This window comes from Mesoplodon bidens, assembly GCF_964165515.1.
Source record: "Mesoplodon bidens genome assembly, chromosome: X".
In the NCBI taxonomy this organism is placed as follows: Eukaryota; Metazoa; Chordata; class Mammalia; order Artiodactyla; family Ziphiidae; genus Mesoplodon; species Mesoplodon bidens.
This window is the reverse complement of record NC_138163.1, coordinates 51,571,258-51,594,888: the sequence shown is the minus strand read 5'-3', so window position 1 is coordinate 51,594,888 and position 23,631 is coordinate 51,571,258. Positions and strand designations below refer to the sequence as shown.

At 41.5% G+C, this 23,631-nt stretch overlaps 1 protein-coding gene across 8 annotated transcripts; it reads left to right on the top strand.

Moving 5' to 3' along the window:
* Positions 1-16,397: 16,397 nt before the first annotated feature.
* TCEAL1 (transcription elongation factor A like 1) lies at positions 16,398-22,757 on the top strand. 8 transcript variants are annotated; one of them, XM_081221576.1, is made up of 3 exons: positions 16,398-16,544; positions 21,270-21,343; positions 21,714-22,757. In XM_081221576.1, the coding sequence occupies exons 2-3, from the start codon at positions 21,305-21,307 to the stop codon at positions 22,203-22,205; spliced, it is 531 nt and encodes a 176-aa protein (XP_081077702.1). In that variant the 5' UTR covers positions 16,398-16,544; positions 21,270-21,304; the 3' UTR covers positions 22,206-22,757. The 8 variants fall into 8 exon arrangements, with proteins under 8 accessions (XP_081077702.1, XP_081077706.1, XP_081077701.1 ...); XM_081221580.1 differs by having other exon boundaries at positions 16,402-16,544; positions 21,270-21,337; XM_081221575.1 differs by lacking the exon at positions 16,398-16,544 and adding an exon at positions 20,485-20,606.
* Positions 22,758-23,631: the final 874 nt, after the last annotated feature.

The window sequence follows — 23,631 nt, the reverse complement described above, 5'->3', positions numbered from 1 at the left end:
ACAATGCAGCCAAAAATAAATAAATAAATAAAAGAATCCTCCTGCCAATGCAGGGGACATGTGGGTTCGAGCCCTGGCTGTCCAGGAAGATCCCACATGTTGTGGAGCAACTAAGCCCATGTGCCACAACTACTGAAGCCCATGCACCTAGAGCCTGTGCTCCACAACAAGAGAAGCCACCACAATGAGAAGCCCACGTACCACAATGAAGAGTAGCCTCCGCTCACCACAACTAGAGAAAGCCCATATGCAGAAACAAAGACCCAGTGCAGCCAAAAAATATATATAAATAAACCAATAAAGTTATTTAAAAAAACATTCCAAAGATACACAGCTCTAAATCTAGGACATAGGACTCTTTTGATTTCCGTCTTAGTTGGATATCTTCTCCCTGATATAAAGAAGCAAATTGTATTGTAGTTGGATTGGTGGGTTAGCCCCTTGATATCACTCAGGTTTCAACCCAATTCTCTGACGAATTAAAAACAATTGTACTTGTCTTACAAACTGAGTCTTTCAGAGAACAGAAATGTGACTCTAGAAGCAATTTAAAGTTCACCTATCCTTTTTACCAAATCCTAAACCTGCTCTATTCATCTCAAAAATGCTTACAGATATTGTAAAAGATCAAGACATTGGAAATAAAACTATAATTCAGAAAGATACATGCACCCCTATGTTCATAGCAGCACTATTCACAATAGCCAAGACATGGGAACAACCTAAATGTCCACTGACAGATGAATGGATAAAGAAGATGTGGCACATATATACAATGGAATACTACTTGACCATAAAAAGGAATGAAATAATGCCATTTGCAGCAACATGGATGCAACTAGAGATTATCATACTAAGTGAAGTAAGTCAGAAAGAGAAAGACAAATACCATATGATATCACTTATATGTGGAATCTAAAATATGACACAAATGAACCTATGTGTGAAAAAGAAACAGAATCAGGGACATAGAGAATAGACTGGTGGTTGCCAAGGGGGAGGGGGGTGGGAGAGGGTTGGATTGGGAGTTTGGGATTATCAGAAGTAAACTGGTATATATAGAATGGATAAGCAACAAGGTCTTACTGTATAGCAGAGGGAACTATATTCAATAGCCTGTGATAGACCATAATGGAAAAGAATATGAAAAAGAATATACACATATATATGTATAACTGAGTCACTGTGCTGTACAGCAGTAATTAACACAGCATTGTAATTCAACTATACTTCAATAAAAAATAAATTAAAAAAAGACAGGGCAGTACTTCCATAAGGATAGATATATAGATCAATGGAAAAGAATTAAGAGTCCAAAAGTAAACCCTCACATTTAGGGTCAATGGATTTTTGACAAATGTAACAAGACAATTCAAAGGGGGAAAGAGTTGTTTTAAAACTAATAGTGACAGAACAATTGGATATCCAGCTGCCAAAGATTTCATTTAGACCACTACATCATACCATACACCAAAATTAGTTCAACATGGATTATAAGTATTAATGCAAGAACTAAAATTATAAAAACTCTTAGAAGAAAACATAGGAGTAAATCTTCCTGACCTCAGGTTTCACAATGTTTTCTTAGATATGACAACAAAAGCATATGTGACAAAAGGTAAGATATATAAGAAGTTATCAAAATAAAAAAAATTTGTGCATCAAATGATACCACTGGTGGCACAGTGGTTAAGAATCTGCCTGCCAGTGCAGGAGACATGGGTTTAATTCTTTGTCCAGGAATATCCCACATGCCGCAGAGCAACTAAGCCCGTGCACCACAACTACTGAGCCTGTGTGCTGCAACTACTGAAGCCCACATGCCTAGAGCCTGTGCTCCACAACAAGAGAAGCCACCACAGTGAGAAGCCCGCACACTGCAATGAAGAATAGCCCCCGCTCGCTGCAACTAGAGAAAGCCCGCACGCAGCAATGAAGACCCAACACAGCCAAAAGAAAGAAAGAAAGAAAAGAAAGTGAAAAGACAACCCACAGAGTGGGAAAAAATACTTGTGAATCGTTTATTCAATAAGGAACTAATTTCCAGAATATATAAAGAACTCTGGAAATTCAACTATAAAAAGACAAATAGTCCAATTAAAAATGGGCAAATGATTTGAATATGTATTTATGAAAGACATATAGATAACCAATAGACACATGAAAAGAAGCTCAACATCATTAGTTGTTGGGGAAATACAAATCAGAACCAAAAGGAGAAAACTCTTCATATACAGTATGATGGTTAAAATGAAAAGGATGGAAAATAACATGCTTTGGTGAGGATAATGAGAAACTGGAGCCCTCAAACATTACTGGTGGGAATCTAAAATGTTGAACCCAACTTGGAAAATAGATTGGCAGTACTTCAAAATGTTAAACATAGACTTCTCATATGACCCAGCAATTCCATTCCTTGGTATATACCTGAGGGAAAATGTCATAGCAGCATTGTTTATAATAGCCAATAAAAAAGTGGAAGAAAACCCCAAATGTCTATCAACCGAATAAATAATATGTGGTATATCATATAATAGAATATATTTGCCAATAAAAAGGAAGAAGCACTGATATATGCTAGAACATGGATGAACCTTGAAATCAATATGCTAAGTGAAAGAAGTCACAAAAGACTCCATATTTTATTACTTAATTTATAAGATATTGTCATATCAGCAAAGCTATAGAGACAGAAAGTTGATTAGTGGTTGCTTGGGGCTGGCAGTAGGGTGGGTATGATTGGTAATGGATACCAGGTTTCTTTTCGGGATAATGAAAAATGTTCTAAAATTAGATTGTGTGATGGTTGCCCAACCCTATGAATATACTAAAAACCATTGATTTGTACACTGTACATGGGTGAATTTTATGGAATATAAATTATAACTCAATAACACTGTTGAAGAGAAATTATTATATAATAAATATAATAACGCACTGTGGGTTTATAATACATGTAGAAGTAAAATGTAAGACAACAGTAGAAAAAAGGATCAGAAGGGGAATACACAGGTGTAAATTTCTTCCATTATTCACAAAGTCATATAATATTATTTGAAGATATCATGTGATAATGTTACTGAGTCCAAGCTTGGTCTGCTTGCCACACGACAGGCCAATAAATCAGGAGACTAGGTGTTGAGGCAATGAATATGACTTTATTCGGAAAGCCAGGTGTCCAAGAAGATGGTGGACTAGTGTCCTTATCGGGGTTTGGATGCTAGTTTCTTTTATAGAACAGAGATGGGGAGGAGGTGACGAAGTAAAGTATAAAGGCCATAAGTCTTGCAAAATATTTCCTGGTTTTGGCCAGTCTCAGGGAGGGGATGTGTTAGTTTGTTCTTTTCTGCAGCCATTCACAGGTGGGCAGGGTTAGGCTGTTTCCCTGTAAGCTGAACAAAGGTACTTTAGCTTAACATTCAGGCAGAGGGTCAGGGTTTCCCGAGGCAGGCCATCATGTATGCCTATAGCTATAGACAGAACAAAAGCAATGGAAAGCTAAGGTCAAAGTAAAAGAAACAGATCCAACATAGAGTCAGATTTTGTTCTTCCCTGTTACAATAATATAAAATAAATACTGCAAACTCCAGAGGCATGGCTCAGATATTTTACCTGGAGGGAGAAGCGGACTGTAAAACAGAGAGCTCTAAATCTCATCCCAAAGGAAATGACTTCGTTTAACTGTGTGAAGAAGATCAAGCCTAAAGGAGCTCTTGAAAACAGTGGAGGTTGTATTGTGTGGTATAATAAAAATATACATTGGGTTTTTGTCTCCAGTTCCTGGCATAGAGCTCCTAAAACTCTTGGGGTTTCCTAACTTATAGGAGTGTATTTTTTTATTCATAACAAGCCCCTTTTGATTACATCTGAGTTTATACTAATAAGGTGACTCATGGTGGGGCCCTAGATAGCTTCAGGATGGGGGCTGGCCACCACAAAGACCAAATAAATTATTAGAGGGGTGTGTGGACAGAAAAAAGTTTCTTGCCATTCTGGTAAACAAGATGTTGCCCACTATCAAGCCATCAGCCACTGTAGCCACCCCCAACTGTGCACCCTGAGGGGAATTCAGGATGAAGAAAAACAGGACATTGGCCCTAGGTAGTTAAGATCCATATCAAAGGAAAAATTTCATTGAGCCAAGACTCCTGCATCTTCCCATATATAGGAAAGCACTAAAACCATTAACTTGAGATGTCTGTTTTTGTGATTAGCAATAACTTTTTGACATTCAAGTACGTGGGTTTATTTTTGTTTCTTTTCAGCAAAAACTCCTATATATCCTGCCTCCTCCCTTATCTCTTTGGAACAGTTCCTCAGAGCTATCTGAGAGGCTGTATCCCAGGCTATAGTCCTCAGTAAGACCACTGAATAAAACACAATTCTCAGCTTTTAGGTTGTGCATTGTTTTTCAATCAACAGCTAAAACTTTCAGTCCTAACACCCTGCCCCACTTCCCTGACCTCTGGAGAGGGAAGAAGGGCTGGAGATTGAGTTCAATCACCATTGGTCAATGATTTAATCAATCATTCCTATGTAATGAAACATCCATAAACCACCCTAAATGACAAGGTTTGGGGAGCTTCTGGGTTGGAGAACACATGAATGTGCTGGGCAAGTGGTGTGCCTAAAGAGGACAAGAAAACCCTGCATTTCTATTTCCCCCCAATACCTTGCCCTATGCCTCTCTTCCATTTAGCTGTTCCTGAGTTGTATCATTTAAAATAAACCAATACTAGTAACTAAAGCATTTTCCTGAGTTTTGTGAGTTGTTCCGGTAAATTATCAAAACTGAGGAGGGGGTCATGGGAACCCCCAAATTTCTAGTCAGCTAGGCAGAAGTGTAGGTAGCCAGGGCACCCCATTTGTGGCTGGTGTCCGAAGTGGCGATATTCTTGTGGGACTGAGCCTTTAACCTGTGATGAGTTAGTGTCAGAATTGAGTTGAATTGCAGGACACCCAGTTGAAGAATGAGAAAATTGGTTGGTGTTGAAAAACACACTGCCTTTGGTATCAGAAATGGTGTCAGACAACACCACACATGGTGAAAAGCAATTGAGAGGACATTGGTAGATTCATTGGAGATACAGACTAAACTGTAGGTCACCTCATTTAACAGAGAGAAACTGGGAAAGAGAGAGCTAGGAGGAGACCTGGGGGCAGAATTAATCTCAGTCTGCAGAACAATATATGCCTCAGGGCCTTGTTGTAAACAAGAGAGCAGTCAGCAGGCAATTAGTGGCATTTTACAGCTGTGTATGGTCAGGGACATAGAGAGCCCTGTCAAAACCACTGTCATCCCAGGGTGACTGTGGGCCTACCTAAAGCTGTGCCCACTGAGGAGTAACACAAGAGGTTTCACACCTCTTATGCATGTGGGCCCAGGCATTATTTATTTAGAAACCAGCTGGATCATCAAAAATAATCTAAATTCTCTAAAATTATCTAGCTAGTCACTAAACAAATAAACATGAAAATAACAATAACAAGCCCCAGATGGGGAGGGGGAGTTACTACAATATATTATCTAAAATGTCCAGTTTCCAACAAAAAATATGAGACATGCAAAGAAACAGGAAAGTATGACATATATCAAAGTAAAAGCAGGCAACAGAAATTGCCTATGAGAATGAACAGATGTCAGATTTAACAAAGACTTCAAAGTAGCTGCTATACATGTAATCACAGAACTAAAAGGAACCATGATTAAAGAGGTAAAGGAAGATATGATGACAATGTGAAACCAATAAACAGAAATTATTTTTTAAAAAAAGAACAAATGGAGGGCTTCCCTGGTGGCGCAGTGGTTGAGAGTCCACCTGACGATGCAGGGGACACAGGTTCGTGTCCCGGTCCAGGAAGATCCCGCATGCCGTGGAGCGGCTGGGCCCATGAGCCATGGCCGCTGAGCCTGCATGTCCGGAGCCTGTGCTCCGCAACGGGAGAGGCCACAACAGTGAGAGGCTCGTGTACCGCAAAAAAAAAAAAAAAAAAAAAAAGAACAAATGGAAATTCAGGAATTGAAAAATACAATAACTGAAATGAGAAATTCAACAGTGGATTTAAACTGGCAGACTAATTAGTGAACTTGAAGATAAACTGATAGATATTAATCAATCTGAACAACAGAGAGAAAGAAGGCTGAAGAAATACAGAGCCTCAGAGAAATGTGTGACACTATTAAGTGCTATATTGGTTAAGGAAATGACTCCCAATGGTAATTCGAATCCAGAGGAGCCAAGTGAAGAGATCCAGAAATTATTACAGCAGGCAGGTAGCTAGGTATGAGCAGAGAAATGGGGGCATGGGCCAGGTGGCAGGAAATCATGCACCTTGTAAACAGTGGGGGTCCATAGGCAGACAAAGGAAAGCAGGAACCTCCAGACTGACAGGGAACCACACATTTCAGGTGATAAGTGTCCGGGTAGCAGACAAAGAAAGGTGAGGAAAGACAGGAATCTCCTACGTCAGAATGTAACCTGTTGCTCATTATGCTCTCATTATGCTCTCATTACAATAAAATTAGCCTTACAGATAAGAGGTACCCATCATGCACCGACGCCATGACACTCCTGATCTAAGCTAAATAAGCACAATAATCCCTTCTCCCCTCGGGAAGATGGAGCTGGGATGAAAAATCAGGGAATACAACCTCCAAACTCCTCCTTCTCCAGTGAATGTTCCACCCCTTCATTTGTATGCCCCTCATAACTGGCTTGCCAAAGAAATCCAGGGCAGCAGCTCCTCACCTGTCTGCCCACTCTCCCTCTGAGAGCGTATCCTCGCTTAAATAAGCTCTCACTTTACTTTTTTTTTTTTTTTTTTTTTTTGCGGTACACGGGCCCTCACTGTTGTGGCCTCTCCCGCTGTGGAGCACAGGCTCCGGATGCGCAGGCTAAGTGGCCATGGCTCACGGGCCCAGCTGCTCCGCGGCATGTGGGATCTTCCTGGACTGGGGCACGAACCCACGTCCTCCGCATCGGCAGGCGGACTCTCAACCACTGCGCCACCAGGGAAGCCCTCACTTTACTTTCTTAACCTCTCTGCTTCATCTCTGAATTCTTTCGTGATGAAGAAAGAACCTTAAATTCACTGGGAACAAAATGATACATTAGAAGGTTAATATAACAAAAGCTATGAACATATACTAGCTTTCCTTTCTTCTCTCCAAAGTTACATAAAGTAATAATTATAACAGTGTATTGTTGGGTTTGAAGATGTATGGGTGTCATATATATATATATTGGGTTGGCCAAAAGTTTTGTTCAGGTCTTTCTGTAACATCTTATGGAAAAACCCAAACAAACTTTTTGGCCAACCCACTATAACAATAAAATCACAGAAAGGGAGAAAGGGAATAGAGTTACATAGGAGTAATTTTTCTGTATCTCATTAGAATTAAGTTAGTTATAAATCTGAAGCTGATTCTGATAAGTTAATATGTATATGGTAACTAACTAAAAATATAGCAAAAAATTAATGAAATTAGAATGCAACATTAGAAAATATTCACTTAATGCAATAGAGGAACAAAAAAGATATGAGACATAGGAAAAAAGTAAAATGGCAGAAGTAAATCCAACTATATCAGTATTAACAGAAAGTGTGAAGAGATTAAACTATCCAATAAAAGGCAGAGTTGTAAAGTCTAGTAATATGCTATCTACAAGAGACACACTTCGAATTCAAAGATACAAATAGATTTAAAGTAAGAAGATAAAAAAGATATACAAACAGCAACCACAAGAAAGTTGAAGTGGCTATAGTAATGTCAGACAAAATAGACTTTAAAACAAAAATGTTAGTAAAGACAAAGATAGACATTTTATAACGATAAAAGGGTCAATCTATCAGGAAGATATAACAGTTATAAACATATATGCACTTAATGAGAAAGCATCAAAATACATGAAGAAAAATTGACAAAAACAAAGGGAAAAGTAGACAATTCAACAACAATAGTTGGAGGTTTTCAATATTTAATAATGGATAGAACAACTAAGCAGAAGATCAACAAGAAAATAGAAGATTTGGGGCTTCCCTGGTGGCTCAGTTGTTGAGAGTCCACCTGCTGATGCAGGGGACACGGGTTTGTGCCCCAGTCCAGGAAGATCCCACATGCCACAGAGCAGCTAGGCCCGTGAGCCATGGCCGCTGAGCCTGTGTGTCCGGAGCCTGTGCTCTGCAATGGGAGAGGCCACAACAGTGAGAGGCCCGCGTACCACACACACACACAAAAAAATAGAAAGAAAATAGAAGACTTGAACAACACTATAAACCAACTAGACTTAATAGACATCTATAGAATACTCCACCCAATAATAACAGGATTATTCTCAAGTACACATGGAACATTTTCCAGGATAGACCATATACTAGGTAATAAAACAAACCATGATAAATTTCAAAGATTAGAAATAATATTAAGTATGTTTTCCGATAATATGGAATGAAAGTAGAAAACAAAAACAGAAAGAAATTTGGGAAAATCACAAATACATGGAAATTAAACAACACGCTCCTAAATAACCAATAGATCAAAGAAGAAATTAAAAGGGAAATTAAATTATACTGAGATGAATGAAAATGAAGACACAACATACCAAAACTTATGAGAGCCAGTTAAAGCAAGGCTTAGAAGGACATGTACTGCTGTAAATGACAAATTCCTAGAAAGACACAAACTACCAAAACTGATTCCAGACAAAATGGCAAATATGAACATACCTATAATAAGAGAATTAATTAGTAAACAAAAAGCTACCAACAAGGAAAAGTCCAGGCCCAGATGGCTTCACTGGTGAATTCTGCCAAACATATAAAGAAGAATTAATACTACTACTTCACAAAATTTTCTAAAAAATACAAGAGGAGAGAATACTTCCTCACTCATCCTATAAGGTCAGTATTATCCTGTTTCCAAAACCATACAAAGACATCATATGAAAAGAAAACTACAGATTAATATCTTATATAAATATGGATGCAAAAACCCATCACAAAAATACTAAAAACTGAGTCCAGCAACATATAAAAAGAATTATACACCATGAGCAAGTGGGATTTATTCCAGGAGTGTGAGGTTAGTTTAACATCCAAAATTCAATCAATGTAAAACACCATATCAATAGAATAAAATACAAAAACCACATGACAATCTGAAAAGGTGCAGAAAAAGCATTTTAAAAAATCGAACACCTTTTCATGATAAAAACACACAACACACTAGAAATAGAAGACAACTTCCTCAACCTGGCAAATGACATCTAGGAAAAATGCACAGCTAACATACTTAATGGTGAAAGACTGGATGTTTTCCCCTTGAGATTAGGAACAATACAAGGATGTTTGCTCTTTCCATTTCTATTCATCATTGTGCTAGAGGTTCTAGCCATGGCAGTTAGGCAAGAAAAAGAAAGAAAAGGCATCCGGATTGGAAAGGATAGAAGTAAAACTATGTTTATTCACAGATGACATGATTTTATATGGAAAATCCTGAAGGATCCACTAAAAAACTATTACAACTAATACATGTGTCCAGCAAGGTGGCAGGATAAAATTTCAATATACAAAAATCAACTGTATTTCTATATACTTGCAATGAACAATCCAAAAAATGAAATTAAGAAAGCAATTCCATTTACAATAGCATCAACAAAATAAAATACTTGGTGATCAGTTTAACAAAAGAAGTGTAAGAATTGTACATTAAAAAATTAATAATGTTGTTGAAAGAAATTAAAGATCTAAAAATGGAAAAACATCTTATGTCCATGGATCAGAAGACTTAATATTGTTAAAATGACAATAATCCCAAACTGATCTACAGATTAAATGCAATCCCTATCAGAATCCCTGTGAACATCTCTGTAGAAACTGACAAGATCACTCTAAATATTCGACATAGAGCTACCATAGGACATAGTAATTCCACGCCTAGTTATATATCCAAGAGAAACAAAAACATATGTCCACACAAAAACTTGAATATGAATGTTTATAGCAGCATTATTCATAATAGCTAAAAGGTGAAAACAATCCAAATGTCCATTAACTGATGAATGGATTTTAAAATATGGTATATCTAGATGATGGAATATTATTTGGCTATAAAAAAATAAAGTACTGATACATGCTACAACATTTATGGACCTTGAAAACATTTTGCTGAGTGAAAGAAGTCAATCACAAAAGACACATATTACATGATTCTATTTATATGAAAAGTCTAGAATAAGCAAACCCATAGAAACAGGAGTAGAAGACTGGTTTCCCTGGGTTGGGGAGAATGAGGGGGGATGATGGGTGATAGCTAAAGGGTATGGGCTTTTGTTCTGAGATGATGAAAAAGTTCTAATATTGACTGTGGTGATGGTTGCACATATTTGAGGATATACTACGAAACACTGAAATATACACTTTCAATGGGTAAACTGTATATGTGAACAATATCTCAATAAAACTGTTTAAAAAGAGAATGAAAGAAGCCATCATTATAGATACTCCAAACATTTAAAGGATAGTAATGGGAATATTATGAGTAACGTTACATCAATAAACTCAATAACATAGATAAAATTGTCAAATTCCCTGAAAGATACAAATTGCCAAACTCACTCAAAAAATAAATTGAAAACCTGAACAGAAGAATGGTTTTAAACCATCATGTCTCTAGAAGAAAATAAGGACCCTAATTCATAAGCATATCTAACTTCCATGGTGTAAACCATGGCCAATTTCAAGCTATCAAAGCGACATCACTGAATGAAGATTTGTTAAGAGATGAAAACAGTCAGCTCTCATTAGCTGGTACAAGCCAGCTCCAGCATGACACTTTCTGTTATCTATAAAAGAAAATTAATTTGTTATTAAAAACCTTCCAGGGCTTCCCTGGTGGCGCAGTGGTTGAGAGTCCGCCTGCCGATGCTGCCGATGCTGCCGATGCAGGGAACGCGGGTTCGTGCCCCGGTCTGGGAGGATCCCGCATGCCGCGGAGCGGCTGGTCCCGAGAGCCATGGCCACCGTGTACCGCAAAAAAAAAAAAAAAAAAAAAAAAAAAAAACCTTCCAGGAAAACTCCAGGCCCAGATGTCTTCACTAGTGAATTCTATCGAACATTCAAGGATGAAATAATACCAATTTTAAATAGACTCTTTCAGAAAGTAGAGGAACAGGTCTCCTCTTATATAATGAGGCCAGAATTACTCTGATACTAAACAAAAACATTATAAGAAATCTAAGACCAATATACCTCATGAACATAAAAGCAAAAATTCTCTTAAAAATTTTGGGAAATTGAATCCATCTATATATAAGAAGTATAATAAATATATCATGACCAAGTGAGGTTTATCCTAGGAATGAAAAGTTGGTTGAGCACTCAAAAGTCAATGTAATAGATAGTGAGTGGGAAGCAGCCGCATAGCACAGGGAGATCAGCTCGGTGGTTTGTGACCACCTAGAGGGGTGGGATAGGGAGGGTGGGAGAGAGGGAGACACAAGTGGGAAGAGATATGGGAACATATGTATATGTATAACTGATTCACTTTGTTATAAAGCAGAAAATAACACACCATTGTAAAGCAAATTATACTCCAATAAAGATGTTAAAAAAAAGTCAATGTAATTCATCATACTAACATGATAAAGGAGAAAAATTATAACCATTTTAATAGATACATAAAAGGCGTTTGATAAAAGACAATACCCAATTATGATAAAATTTCTTAGGAAATTATGAATAGAAAGGAAGTTCCTCAGCCTGAAATAAGGCATCTATGAAAAAACTACAGCTGACATCATACTTAATAGTGAAAGACTGAACACTTTCCTCCTATGAAAGGAACAATTCAAGGATGTCTGTTCTCACCACTGCTATCCAACAATGTACTGGAAATCTTAATTAGCAGAGTAAGGCAAGGGGAAAAAAAAGTGTGCAGATGGGAAAAGAAGTAAAACCATCTTTATTTGCAGGAATATTACAAGCATGTACATAGAATGCCCTAAGAATCTATACAAAGTTATTAGAACTAATAAGTGAATTTAGCATGGTCTCAGGATAAAATGTCACTATACCAAAATCAAGTATATGGGTCTTCCCTAGTGGTGCAGTGGTTGGGAGTCCGCCTGCCAGTGCGGGGACACGGGTTTAGGCCCTGGTCTGGGGGGATCCCACGTGCTGTGGAGCGGCTGAGCCCTTGCGCCACAGCTGCTGGGCCTGCGCTCTGGAGCCCGCAAGCCACAAATGCTGAGCCCATGTGCCACAACTACTGAGGGCCGCGTGCCTGGAGCCCGTGCTCCGCAACAGGAGAGGCCACCGCAGTGAGAAACCCGCGCACTGCAATGAAGAGTAGCCCCTGCTCGCCACAACTAGAGAAAGCCCGTGCGCAGCTGCGAAGACACAATGCAGCTAAAAATAAAATAAATAAATTTATTTTTAAAAATCAAGTATATGATACAGCCACTATGGAGAACATTATGGAGGTTCCTTAAAAAGTAAAAATAGGGGCTTCCCTGGTGGCGCAGTGATTGGGAGTCCGCCTGCTGATGCAGGGGACACGGGTTCGTGTCCTGGTCCGGGAGGATCCCACATGCTGCGGAGCGGCTGGGCCCGTGAGACACGGCCGCTGAGCCTGCGCGTCCGGAGCCTGTGCTCCGCAACAGGAGAGGCCACAGCAGTGAGAGGCCCGCGTACCACCACCAAAAAAAAAAAAAAAGAAGAAGAAGTAAAAATAGAACTACCATACAACACAGCAATGCCACTACTGGGCATATACCCTGAGAAAACCATAATTCAAAAAGTCATGTACCACAATGTTCATTGCTGCTCTATTTACAATAGCCAGGACATGGAAGCAACCTAAGTGTCCATCGACAGATGAATGGATAAAGAAGATGTGGCACATATGTACAATGGAATATTACTCAGCCATAAAAAGAAACAAAATTGAGTTATTTGTAGTGAGGTGGATGGACCTAGAGACTGTCATACAGAGTGAAGTAAGTCAGAAAGAGAAAAACAAATACCGTATGCTAACACATATATATGGAATCTAAAAAAAAAAAAAAAAGGTCCTGAAGAACCTAGGGGCAGGACAGGAATAAAGATGCAAACGTAGAGAATGCACTTGAGGACATGGGGAGGGGGAAGGGTAATCTGGGACAAAGTGAGAGAGTGGCATGGACATACATACACTACCAAATGTAAAATAGATAGCTAGTGGGAAGCAGCTGCATAGCACAGGGAGATCAGCTCAGTGCTTTGTGACCACTTAGAGGGGTGGGATAGGGAGGGTGGGAGGGAGGGAGATGCAAGAGGGAAGAGATATGGGGATATATGTAATCAGCTATGTATGTATAGCTGATTCACTTTGTTATAAAGCAGAAACTAACACACCATTGTAAAGCAATTATACTCCAAGAAAGATGTTAAAAAACAACATCAACAAAAAAAAAACAGAAAACAAAAATCAAGTATGTATCTTATGTACTGGAAATAAACAATTAGAACTTGAAAAATTTTAATGCCATTTGCAATGGCATCAAAATGAGTGAAGTAAATAGGGATAAATTTTAGGAAATACCTGAAGACTTATACACTGAAAACTACAGTATATTGCTGTGAGTAATCATGGAAGACCTGAAAAATGACAAAGTATACCATGTTCATGTATCAGAGGACTCAATACTGTCAAAGTGGTAATTCTCCCCAGATCTGAATACTCAGTATAATTCCAATTAAGATCCCAGCTGGCTTTTATTTGTGTGTGAAAATCTACAGGCTGATCCTAAAATCTGTAAGGGAATGCACAATATCTGTAGCAGTCAAAACAATCTTGAAAAAGAAGAGATATGGGAACATATGTATATGTATAACTGATTCACTTTGTTATAAAGCAGAAACGAACACACCACTGTAAAGCAATTATACTCCAATAAAGATTAAAAAAAAGAATATCAGAGGACTGACAATAACTGACTTTGAGTCTTCCTATAAAGCTGTAGTAACCAAGACAGCATAGTATTGGCAAAAGGATGGGAGTGAAGATACGCAGTATGTGTGTCTGCCATTCTTGCTGTCCGGTTTGCATGTCACATTCCCCGTGCCCCATGAGCACCAAATTCAAGTGGACCCTTGATGAATGGGTGCTTAGCAAGACTCAAAGCAAGAAAATGGCAATCTCCTTACTTCTATGATTGCTGATAGCCAGGAGAGGCCACCTTTTTGGTTCCACTCAGAACTTACTTCCAGGGACTTCCCTGGTGGTCCAGTGGTTGAGAGAATCTGCCTTCCAATGAAGGGGACGTGAATTCAATCCCTGGTTGGGAAACTAAGATCCCACATGCCACAGGGCAACTGTGCACCACAACTACTGAGAACGTGGGCCACAAGTGGAGAACCCACGTGCCACAACTACAGAGTCCACATGCTCTGGAGCCTTCACGCCACAACTACTGAGCCCGCATGCCACAACTAGAGAGAAGCCCGTGTGCTGCAACGAAGATCCCGCGTGCCGCAACTGAGACCCAACACAGCCAAAAATAAATATTAAAAAAAACAACTTACTTCCAACGCATAGTCACAGTCCAAGAACCACAAATGACCAAGAAACCCAATCATATCCTTATTGACATGTATTACTTCCTTGAATTTGCCAGCCACTTACTGTTGGAAATGATGACAAAGAAGAGAAGATAGAACAACCCACAGTTCCAGTTCCATTCTGTGTGTGGAGAATGTGCACGTGTGCACGTACCAAGAAGTAAAATAAAAACAGTTGAGGTGGATAGACCTAGAGTCTGTCATACAGAGTGAAGTAAGTCAGAAAGAGAAAGACAAATACCGTATGCTAACACATATATATGGAATTTAAGAAAAAAAAATGTCATGAAGAACCTGGGGGTAAGACAGGAATAAAGACACAGACCTACTTGAGAATGGACTTGAGGATATGGGGAGGGGGAAGGGTAAGCTGTGACAAAGCGAGAGAGCGGCATGGACATATATACACTACCAAACGTAAGGTAGAGAGATAGTGGGAAGCAGCCGCATAGCACAGGGAGATCAGATGGGTGCTTTGTGACCGCCTGGAGGGGTGGGATGGGGAGGGTGGGAGGGAGGGAGATGCAAGAGGGAGGGGATATGGGAACAAGTGTATACACCGATTCACTTTGTTGTAAAGCAGAAACTAATACACCATTGTGAAGCAACTGTACTCCAAGAAAGTTGTAAAAAATAAAAAAATAAATAAAAACAGTTGAGTCAGTTTTGTGCAGCATTCCACTGTTCTGGTAAGAAGTGAATACATATACAAAATATGAATTATGCAACTTTGGTGCTTCTGCATATGAGTAAAATGCTCTTATATTTGCATTTAAAACTGGCATTGTACAATATAAAGATGGACTATATCATTTATGTTAATAGTTATAATTTTCAACTGTCCTTTACTTAGAACATTAAATAATAAATAGAAAGCACCATGTCAAGGTCAACATCAGTGGTCATAAATCACATTGATAGTATGCAGCTGTGATATCATGTGATGAAATGGCACTTTATCCTGTGATCTTCCTCCCCCACACCCATAACCCCAGTTTAACAAAGAGAAAAACACCAGACAAATCTCAGTGGACAGGCATTCTACACATACCTGCCTAGTACTCATAAAGCTCATCAAAATCAGTAAAAGTCTGGGAAACTGTCACAGCCAAGAGGAGCCTAAGGAGAAATGACAACTAAAAATATGTGGTATTCTGGATAGGATCCAGGAGTAGAAAAAGGGCATTACCTAAGAAAAAGGAAATTTGAATAAAGTAGACTTTAGTTAATGATAATGTGTCAATACTGGTTCATTAACTACAACAAATGTACCATACTAATAAGATGCTCCTGGGCACGGAGTATATGGGAATCCTCTATAGTATCTTCTCAGTTTCTCTGTAAATCAAAAACTGTTCTAAAAAATGAAGTCTGCTAAAAAAAAAAAGTCAAAAGAGAGACCACAGAAAAAAGAAAAGCTTTATATGTTAGTACCTTTAATAGCACTTTTTCCCTTGCTTTTTGAACAAAGGGCTTTGCATTGTCATTTTACACTGGGCTCCGCAAATTATGTAGCCTACCCTGCCTCTGTCCCTACCTCTGTCACCCAGATTTCAGACTAGAGTTGTTTTGGACCCTTTTGAGAGTCCCTGAGGCCAAGAGTGAGTAAGGCTGTGAGTATGCTGGGGCCCAGGAGGGAAGAGTTCTGTGCTCTGAGCTCATCTGGATTCTGGGAAAGGCAGCAGCAGCAGCCAGTCTGGAGAGGCCCCCACTCAGGCCAAATGGTGTTCCTAAGAGAAGCCCCTTCTCACCTCACCGCGGTGGGCAGTGTGGAGTCAGAGCATCCTAGAGCTGCAAGGGACCTCGTTCACCACAGCCCCTGACCCCACCTTTTAGGGAGAAGGAGGAGGACACAAAGAGAGGCATGGAGAGGGGTAGAAGGCTCCCAGCCTCCAGAGCCCTCCATCCAGTGACAGCCTGAGTCCTGCCCAGCGCAGAGCCAGGTACTGCCTCCCTTCAGCCCAGGTCTGGACCAGCTTTCCCTGTCCCTGAGAGTTTCCCAGAAGCCTGAGTTGCCACCCCACCTTTCTTCAGAGTCCCTTGCTTGTTTCTCTGGGCATATGCAGGGTGTGTGTGTGTATCTGAGTGTGTGTGTGTCTGTCTGTCTGTCTGTCTAGGCTCAGTTAGGATGAGGCCAGAAGCAGTAAAGAGGGGCTCTTGTCATTGCATTTCCCACTTGGCTATTTCCCCCAGGGTGGGGGTGGGGGAGGTGAGCCCAAGAGCCCCAGGCTAGACAGAGCCTGCTGCAGTCCCAGGCAGCAAGTCATGAGACCAAAGTACTGCCATGGGTGTCATTAGGAAAGAATGCAGAGGCAGTAGCAGCAGGGAGAACCTCTGGGCTGGAGAGGGCAGAACTCCTCAACTCCAAGTCCAGACAGACGGGCCCTGCAAAGGGAAACCAGCCCTCCATGGGGTCTGGGGGCAGTGCTGGAGAGGTGCTCAGAGGGCAGGGGGACTCTGTATCTGCCACAGAAGTACAGCCTCACCAGGGAGCAGGAATCCCTGAACCAGAAACCCACCCTGGGCTTCCTCAGATCCCCCAGAGAAAGGCCACACCCCTGAAGACTGTTGTCATGGCAGCAGCTGCCATGGCTGACTGCCTTCCCCCTTTGCCTGCATGGCTGCCCTGCCTGCCTTCTGGGACCTTCAGCTCCTGTTCCCTGAAAAGGCCTATGCTGCCCACCCCGGCTGCTTGTAAGCATGGCTGGAGCCCACTGCCCTGCAGCAGTTTTACAAAGTGGTTACAGTTTCAGTCTCTCATGCCACATTGCCAGGGTTTAGATCCCATGTCTGCTACTTACTATAATCTGTTTCCATGCGAACAATTTGTAAGCTCTCAGAGTTTTAGGTATCTCACTTTTAAAATAGAGTTCCTTAGACTTAAACCTTCAAAGAACCCTAAATCAGCAGTATCAAATCAAATCCATGGGAAGGATTATTTCATTGTCACCACCCTCCCTCCCCCCACATGCAGCCAAGTAGCAGACCACATTCCCTTTGTACCAAATGGTTGTCACCGTGGCAGAACCCCCTTCACCTTATGCTCTGTTGATAGCCCTTTCTCTCAAGGGAATCTCAAATCAGCTGTTGTCAGGCAGAGACTTAGAGCCAATATGAAGGTATTGTCTTCATTCCTTCTTTCCGGTTCTAGTTCCTCATACCTCCCTTGTCAGACCCCCATGTTTACCAAATGCTCATCAAGGGTTAATTTATACTGGTTTGGGAGCTTTCAGAGGCAACTATGTCTTCTATCAGCAGCAGCAGAAGGTAATTCCACCCTGAGAAAGGAAAGGAGGGAGCTGGCCTGGCAGAGTGTACTCCTGGCTGCCACACCCAAAGGGAAAAGGAATTGTTTCATTTGGAGTCAGAGCTCTTTGCTGAAGATCTCCTCTAGATCTTTCCTGAGCTTGCTGAATTTATCATCCAATTTAGTACTAATGGTGTGCTGTAAATTAATATTTTGTAGTTAATGTACTGAATGACAGAATCTGAATACAAAGAATGAGGGAGTGAATCTAACAGACAACATTTAACCCAGAAAAATACAAGCTTCTGCACTTGGGTTAAAAGTAAACTGATTTACAGAAGTGCATTAACAGGGATTTGGGGATCTCAGTTGACTGCAACTTAAAGTGGATTCAACTGTGTTATATGGCATCCACAAAATCTACTACGATCTTAGGATGCATCTGTAGATGTATCGCGGCTATTCTAGAATGAAGGGTGTGGTAAGATCACTCCATGCTACCCCAGGAAGAATATCCAGTATTTTCAGACATTTACAAATTCAGGAGCATGTAGAATGGTGAGTGACTTTGAACAAACATATCACGTCAGAAGGAGCTGAAACAACTGGGGAGGTTCAACCTAAAAAAAACAGTCTTGGTGAGAACATAACTGTTTAAGGATTAAATGAGATAGTATATGAGATAGTGCTTAGTGCAATGCCTGGCACATGGGCTCAATTAATGTTAATAATAAAAGAATGATAATTAGTAGTAGTATTAGTACTGTCATACTATTATTATTGTTACTAGCACTACTCCAGGTCCTTTACACATACTGACTCATTTATTCTTCTTACCGATCCTATGAGGTAGGTACTATTTTGTCTCCAGTTTTGCAGATGGGAAGTAGAGTCACAGAAAGGTCAAGTATGTTGCCCAGTGTATCTCACAGATGGGCAGGGGAAAGAAAAGAACATTAACTTTGGCAGCGTCAGGTTGTCAAGGGTAAAAGGCACTTTTGTTATTTTACACTTGCTTTGTAACACTCCAGAGGGCAGAACCAGGACCAATGTGCATAAACTACAGGGAGGCAGATTTCAGCTCAAAGGAGGAAAAAAAAACACTGAATGATTAGAACTGTCTGAAATTTCACTGGAGTATCTCTTAAGGTAGTGAGTCCTCCATCACAGGATGTGAGGAAAAAAAGGATAAAAATGAAGAATGAATAAATGGGGCTCCTCTTGGAAAGAAACCATACAAATGATGAAGCCAACCCTTGGTGAAAAGAATAAAGAAGGTATAGTGAAACTTGGTTTAAAAGACACATATCATTGAAAAATTGAAAGGTAAAACAGTTATGGAAAATATATAAAGGTGAACTAATATCTGTCTTGCTGCTATCTCAACACAAAGTAAACTAGATGTTGGAGAAAAGTGACAAAAAGCTCTTAAAATGGGAAATTCCACGTATGAATTTCTGTTTGGAAAATTACTAGACAGCCCAGGATCCTCACAGATCTGATGGTCACCTACCCTGAAAGTGTAAATTATAAGGAGAGGTATAGTCTGCTCTTTGGAAGAAAGGCCATCTGCATGATAAAGTAGCGTCCAGGCTGTGAGATGCAGGCATGAAGTTGAAGATCATAAAACACCATTAGATCCAAAAGTACATGCTTGTAATAACAACTGTGTTAGCATGATTTTTTTTTTTTTTTTTTTTTTTTTTTGCGGTACGCGGGCCTCTCACTATTGCGGCCTCTCCCATTGCAGAGCACAGGCTCCGGACGCGCAGGCCTAGCGGCCAAGGCTCACGGGGCCAAGCCGCTCCACGGCATGTGGGGTCCTCACGGACCGGAGCACGAACCCATGTCCCCTGCATCGGCAGGCAGACTCTCAACCACTGCGCCACCAGGGAAGCCCAAGCATGATTTTAATCCTGCTAATTTGTGTGTGCTCCAAAGAATTATTACATAGTTTAATATGAATGTCCTCTGTGCTGAATCTATCTTTTTGGGTATAGCAGTCCCAGGACCCAAATATTTGCAGATTTAATGAATTGATATAAATTTCCTCAACCAGCAACACCAGTAGGTGGCTGGTTAAAGATTTAGATCCCCAGCAAAATCTATTTATTCTATTATAAATAATAATTACTCAATAGTATATATATGGTACATATGTAATATAAATACATACATACATATATAATGCCATGCTCTCCACCAAAAGTGCTCCCATTTCAGATAATAAATAAGTTTTCAAACTATTTGTACATAGATGCACAAATGTGTATTTTGATTTATGAAAATCAAAGTACTCAGTCTTTTTAGATTTATGTATTGATACTTCACAAACTTTACTCTTTCTAGAGCTCTAGAACTGAATGGTTACCAATTTAGACTGGAGCTTCTACTTGTGATTTAGGACTGGAGACTCAAAAAACATCCTTAAATCATGTAAAAGTGAAAGTTTATCTCCCATGAAAGTGACAAGAGATGAAAACCATGTTGATAGAGCCTAAACGGACATGATGGAGTTATGGATGTGGATTAAACCTGGAAGAAGTGGCATATGAGAGTGACTCATTAAGGAGAAACAGTCAAATTTCAGTACAGGATCTGAACTGTAGGGGAAATAATGGGCCTTGGTAGCTGATGACAGGAAAATGAGGGAGAGAGGTGTTATCAGGGGAAGAGGCAGAGAGGAAGAGGCAATAACCCTCAAGACTGGATGCTGACCGCGTCTAGTAACCAGGAAAAGGCAAATATAAACAGAGAGGTGAGTGACGACGACGTCTGGTATGTTAGGGGGTCAGGAAATATCGGCTGGTTGCGGCAGCACCGCCGCCGGTCAAAGTGGTAACTGGGGATCTGAGCTTGGCGGTGACGCGCGGCCATCACGTGACCAGAGCCTGTGTCTGCCCAAGTCCCTCTCGTCCTGGTCCTTTTTCCCTGTCCAGACACCATCTTCCTATTGCCCTTTGGTCGAGGGGAAAAACAGAAGGAAGTAAGTCCCCTCCGCCCTCTTAAATCGGTGTAAGTGTCGGTGCTGCCCAGTAACCCTTGGGATTGGGATGGCACAGAGTTCAGGCCTTTCCCTGTGCCCAGCCCCGCCCCGCCCCCGCGCCCATATTTCAGTGCAGAAAATGGTGGTCTTAGGGGGTGGGGTGGGGTGGGGAGGTGAGTGGGCCCCCCCACGGGAAGGAAACACGGACACTTAGAAACAGCTTCTAAGTAGTCCTTCGCTTTCACTTCCCGCCTGGAAACAAATGGCGAGCATTGCGGGGTTGGCGGGGGTCGGGGGAGAACGAAGCTTTGCGATGGGGCGGGGGGGAGGAGAACACGGGGGGAGGCAGCTGGTGCCTGTAAAAGGGACGTGTGAGTCAGTCCTTCCCTCATCCCCTCTCCCCGCCCCCTACCCTGTCTTGTCGTCTGTCTGCAGCTCCGCAGGTCACAGCGGGGCACCTGGAGGAGAGGATGCCTAGGAGCCAGCCGCCGGGAGAGGTCCAGGCCGGGGTAGGGTTGGGCAGAGGGCCGGGATGGGGTGAGAGGGAAGGGGCTGGAGGGAGCCGGGTCCGCGGCACTGCCAGCCCGCCCCGCCCCGGCCCCAGCGGGAGAGGCCTCTGTGGCAAGGCCTGCCGGGAAAATGGTGGGCTTTCGGAAGGCGGGGGTGACAAGGTGTGGGGGGGCGGGGGGGGGAACGACCAGACGCGGCGGGGTCCCGGGGGCCGAAGAGCCCCTCGGCCAGCGTAGGTTGGAGTACCCGGGCCCAGGCTCAGGAAGAGGCAGGTATTGGAACCCATGGGCGGGGTTTTGGTCCAGACAGCGAGTATTCTGACTCGCCTTTGCCTTTCCTGTCTCCTGTGAATAACCGTGCTTAAAAAAGACCATCCTGAACATGGAAAAAGCCTGCCAAGAGCCCGAGGAGCAGCCACAGAGCCCGCCCAAGGCGGAGGAGGAGCGGCCTCCTGTGGAACACTCTCCCGAAAAGTCGTCTCCGGAGGAGCCGTCTTCAGAGGAGCAATCCTCGGAGGAGGACTTCTTTCCTGAGGAACTGCTTCCTGAGCTCCTTCCTGAGATGCTCGTGTCCGAGGAGCGCCCTCCTCAGGAACGCCTGTCTAGGAAGGACCTTTTTGAGGAGCGCCCTCCCATGGAGCAGCCTCCTTGCGGAGTGGGCAAACATAAGCTAGAAGAGGGAAGCTTTAAAGAAAGGCTGGCTCGCTCCCGCCCGCAATTTAGAGGGGACATACACGGCAGAAATTTAAGCAATGAGGAGATGATAAAGGTAGCAGAGGAGATGGAAGAGATGAAGCGAGTACGAAACAAATTGATGATCATGCATTGGAAGGCAAGGCGGAACCGTCCTTATCCTATTTAATGTGTTCGGCCTTTAATTCTGTTTTGCCTGGTATGAGTATTATCACCTGACCTTTGTTTGCTTTTTCTCATGTACCTTACCCCGTCTTCCTAATCTTAACTTTGCGTGGCTTTATTTGAGGTGTTTTGCCTGTAACTGGCATAAAATTGCCCCCCCATCTGCAAGTCCCCCTCTTTCAATTATGTCTTCTCCATTTGCATGGAAAGATGTACATTATATATTGTGAAGTGAAAAAAGCAATTTTCAAAAAGTATATGTAGTATCCCCTTTTTGTAAAAAATGTATATTTATATATTAATATGCAAAGAAAAAACTGAAAGTATATACTTCAAAGGCTTAACAGTGGTTATCTGTGGTAAGATAACAGGTGATTTGTTTGTTTTTCATTTTTGCTGCATCTGAATTTCTCATTTTTTCAAGATGAACACATTTTACATGTGTTGCAAAAAAAAAACCCCAATATAATAGAAAAATTGTAAAGCAATTTAAAAATAATGTCAATCAGCTTATAAAGATCATGTGGCACTTAATAAATACTTGACAGAATTTCAATCCCATGTTTTATTTCTGAATCTCTTAGGCAGAAATGTAAACAAGGTACTGTACTCATATTTGTTTAAGGGTCATTCTTTTCCCATTTAAATAGGAATAGGACAATTTACAGGGCTGCTGCGGAACCAAATGAGGTAAAGGTCATGTGAGTTGTATTTTTTCCCCCTACTTGCACATGCTGGACCCCGTCCCCTATAGATTCCCTTCAGATACTGGGGATAGTACCCAAAGGAGGTCTCGTTTGCACTCACAAATCCTGTGCGATTCCAGGTGAGTGCCACATTCCATTCCTGTCCTGCTATTCTCTTCCCTTAGATACCACCATGTCTGCTGGGTACAGCTGCCCCTTCTCCTGGGTCCTGCTCCTTTCATGGCCCCCATCACAGCTGAGGTGCCAGAGTCCTCCAGGTGCAAAGCTTTACTGATTGCTCTGGAGTCCCTGCTGGGCCAAAGCTGAACTGTGTCTCTTAACAGATATATGAAGGATGCCCCTCCTCTAGCTTTAATATTACACCTGTCCAGGTGGATACCATCCCAGTGCTGCTTAGACCTCTATGTCTTAAAGAATTCTTAGCAGAATAGTCTTTCCTATTTATTTTTTTCCCCAAAAGCCTCCCTTTTCTCCATTGGGCACAAACATGAGTTCACTGGGACCTGGGCTCGGAGATGAATATGTGAGCCAGACACAATGCTTTGTGCTCAAAATTGGAACCCCCTCCCAAATAATCTCCAAGGATAACTATGGTTTTAATTGCCCAACACTTGCTTAGGGTGAGTTTTCTCCCAGGGGCTTTTGGCAGGCTTGCCTTACCAATTCATCTGACTTACTCAATATGTATAAGTTAAAGAGGAAATTAAGACCTAAGCTCAGGGA

What these genes read in the sequence shown, in the direction of transcription:
- TCEAL1 (XM_081221576.1), top strand. Translation starts at nt 21,305, where the DNA reads ATGCCTAGGAGCCAGCCGCCGGGAGAGGTCCAGGCCGGG. An exon ending in CGGGAGAGGTCCAGGCCGGG is followed by an intron (nt 21,344 to 21,713) that starts GTAGGGTTGGGC and finishes TGCTTAAAAAAG; the next exon opens with ACCATCCTGAACATGGAAAA.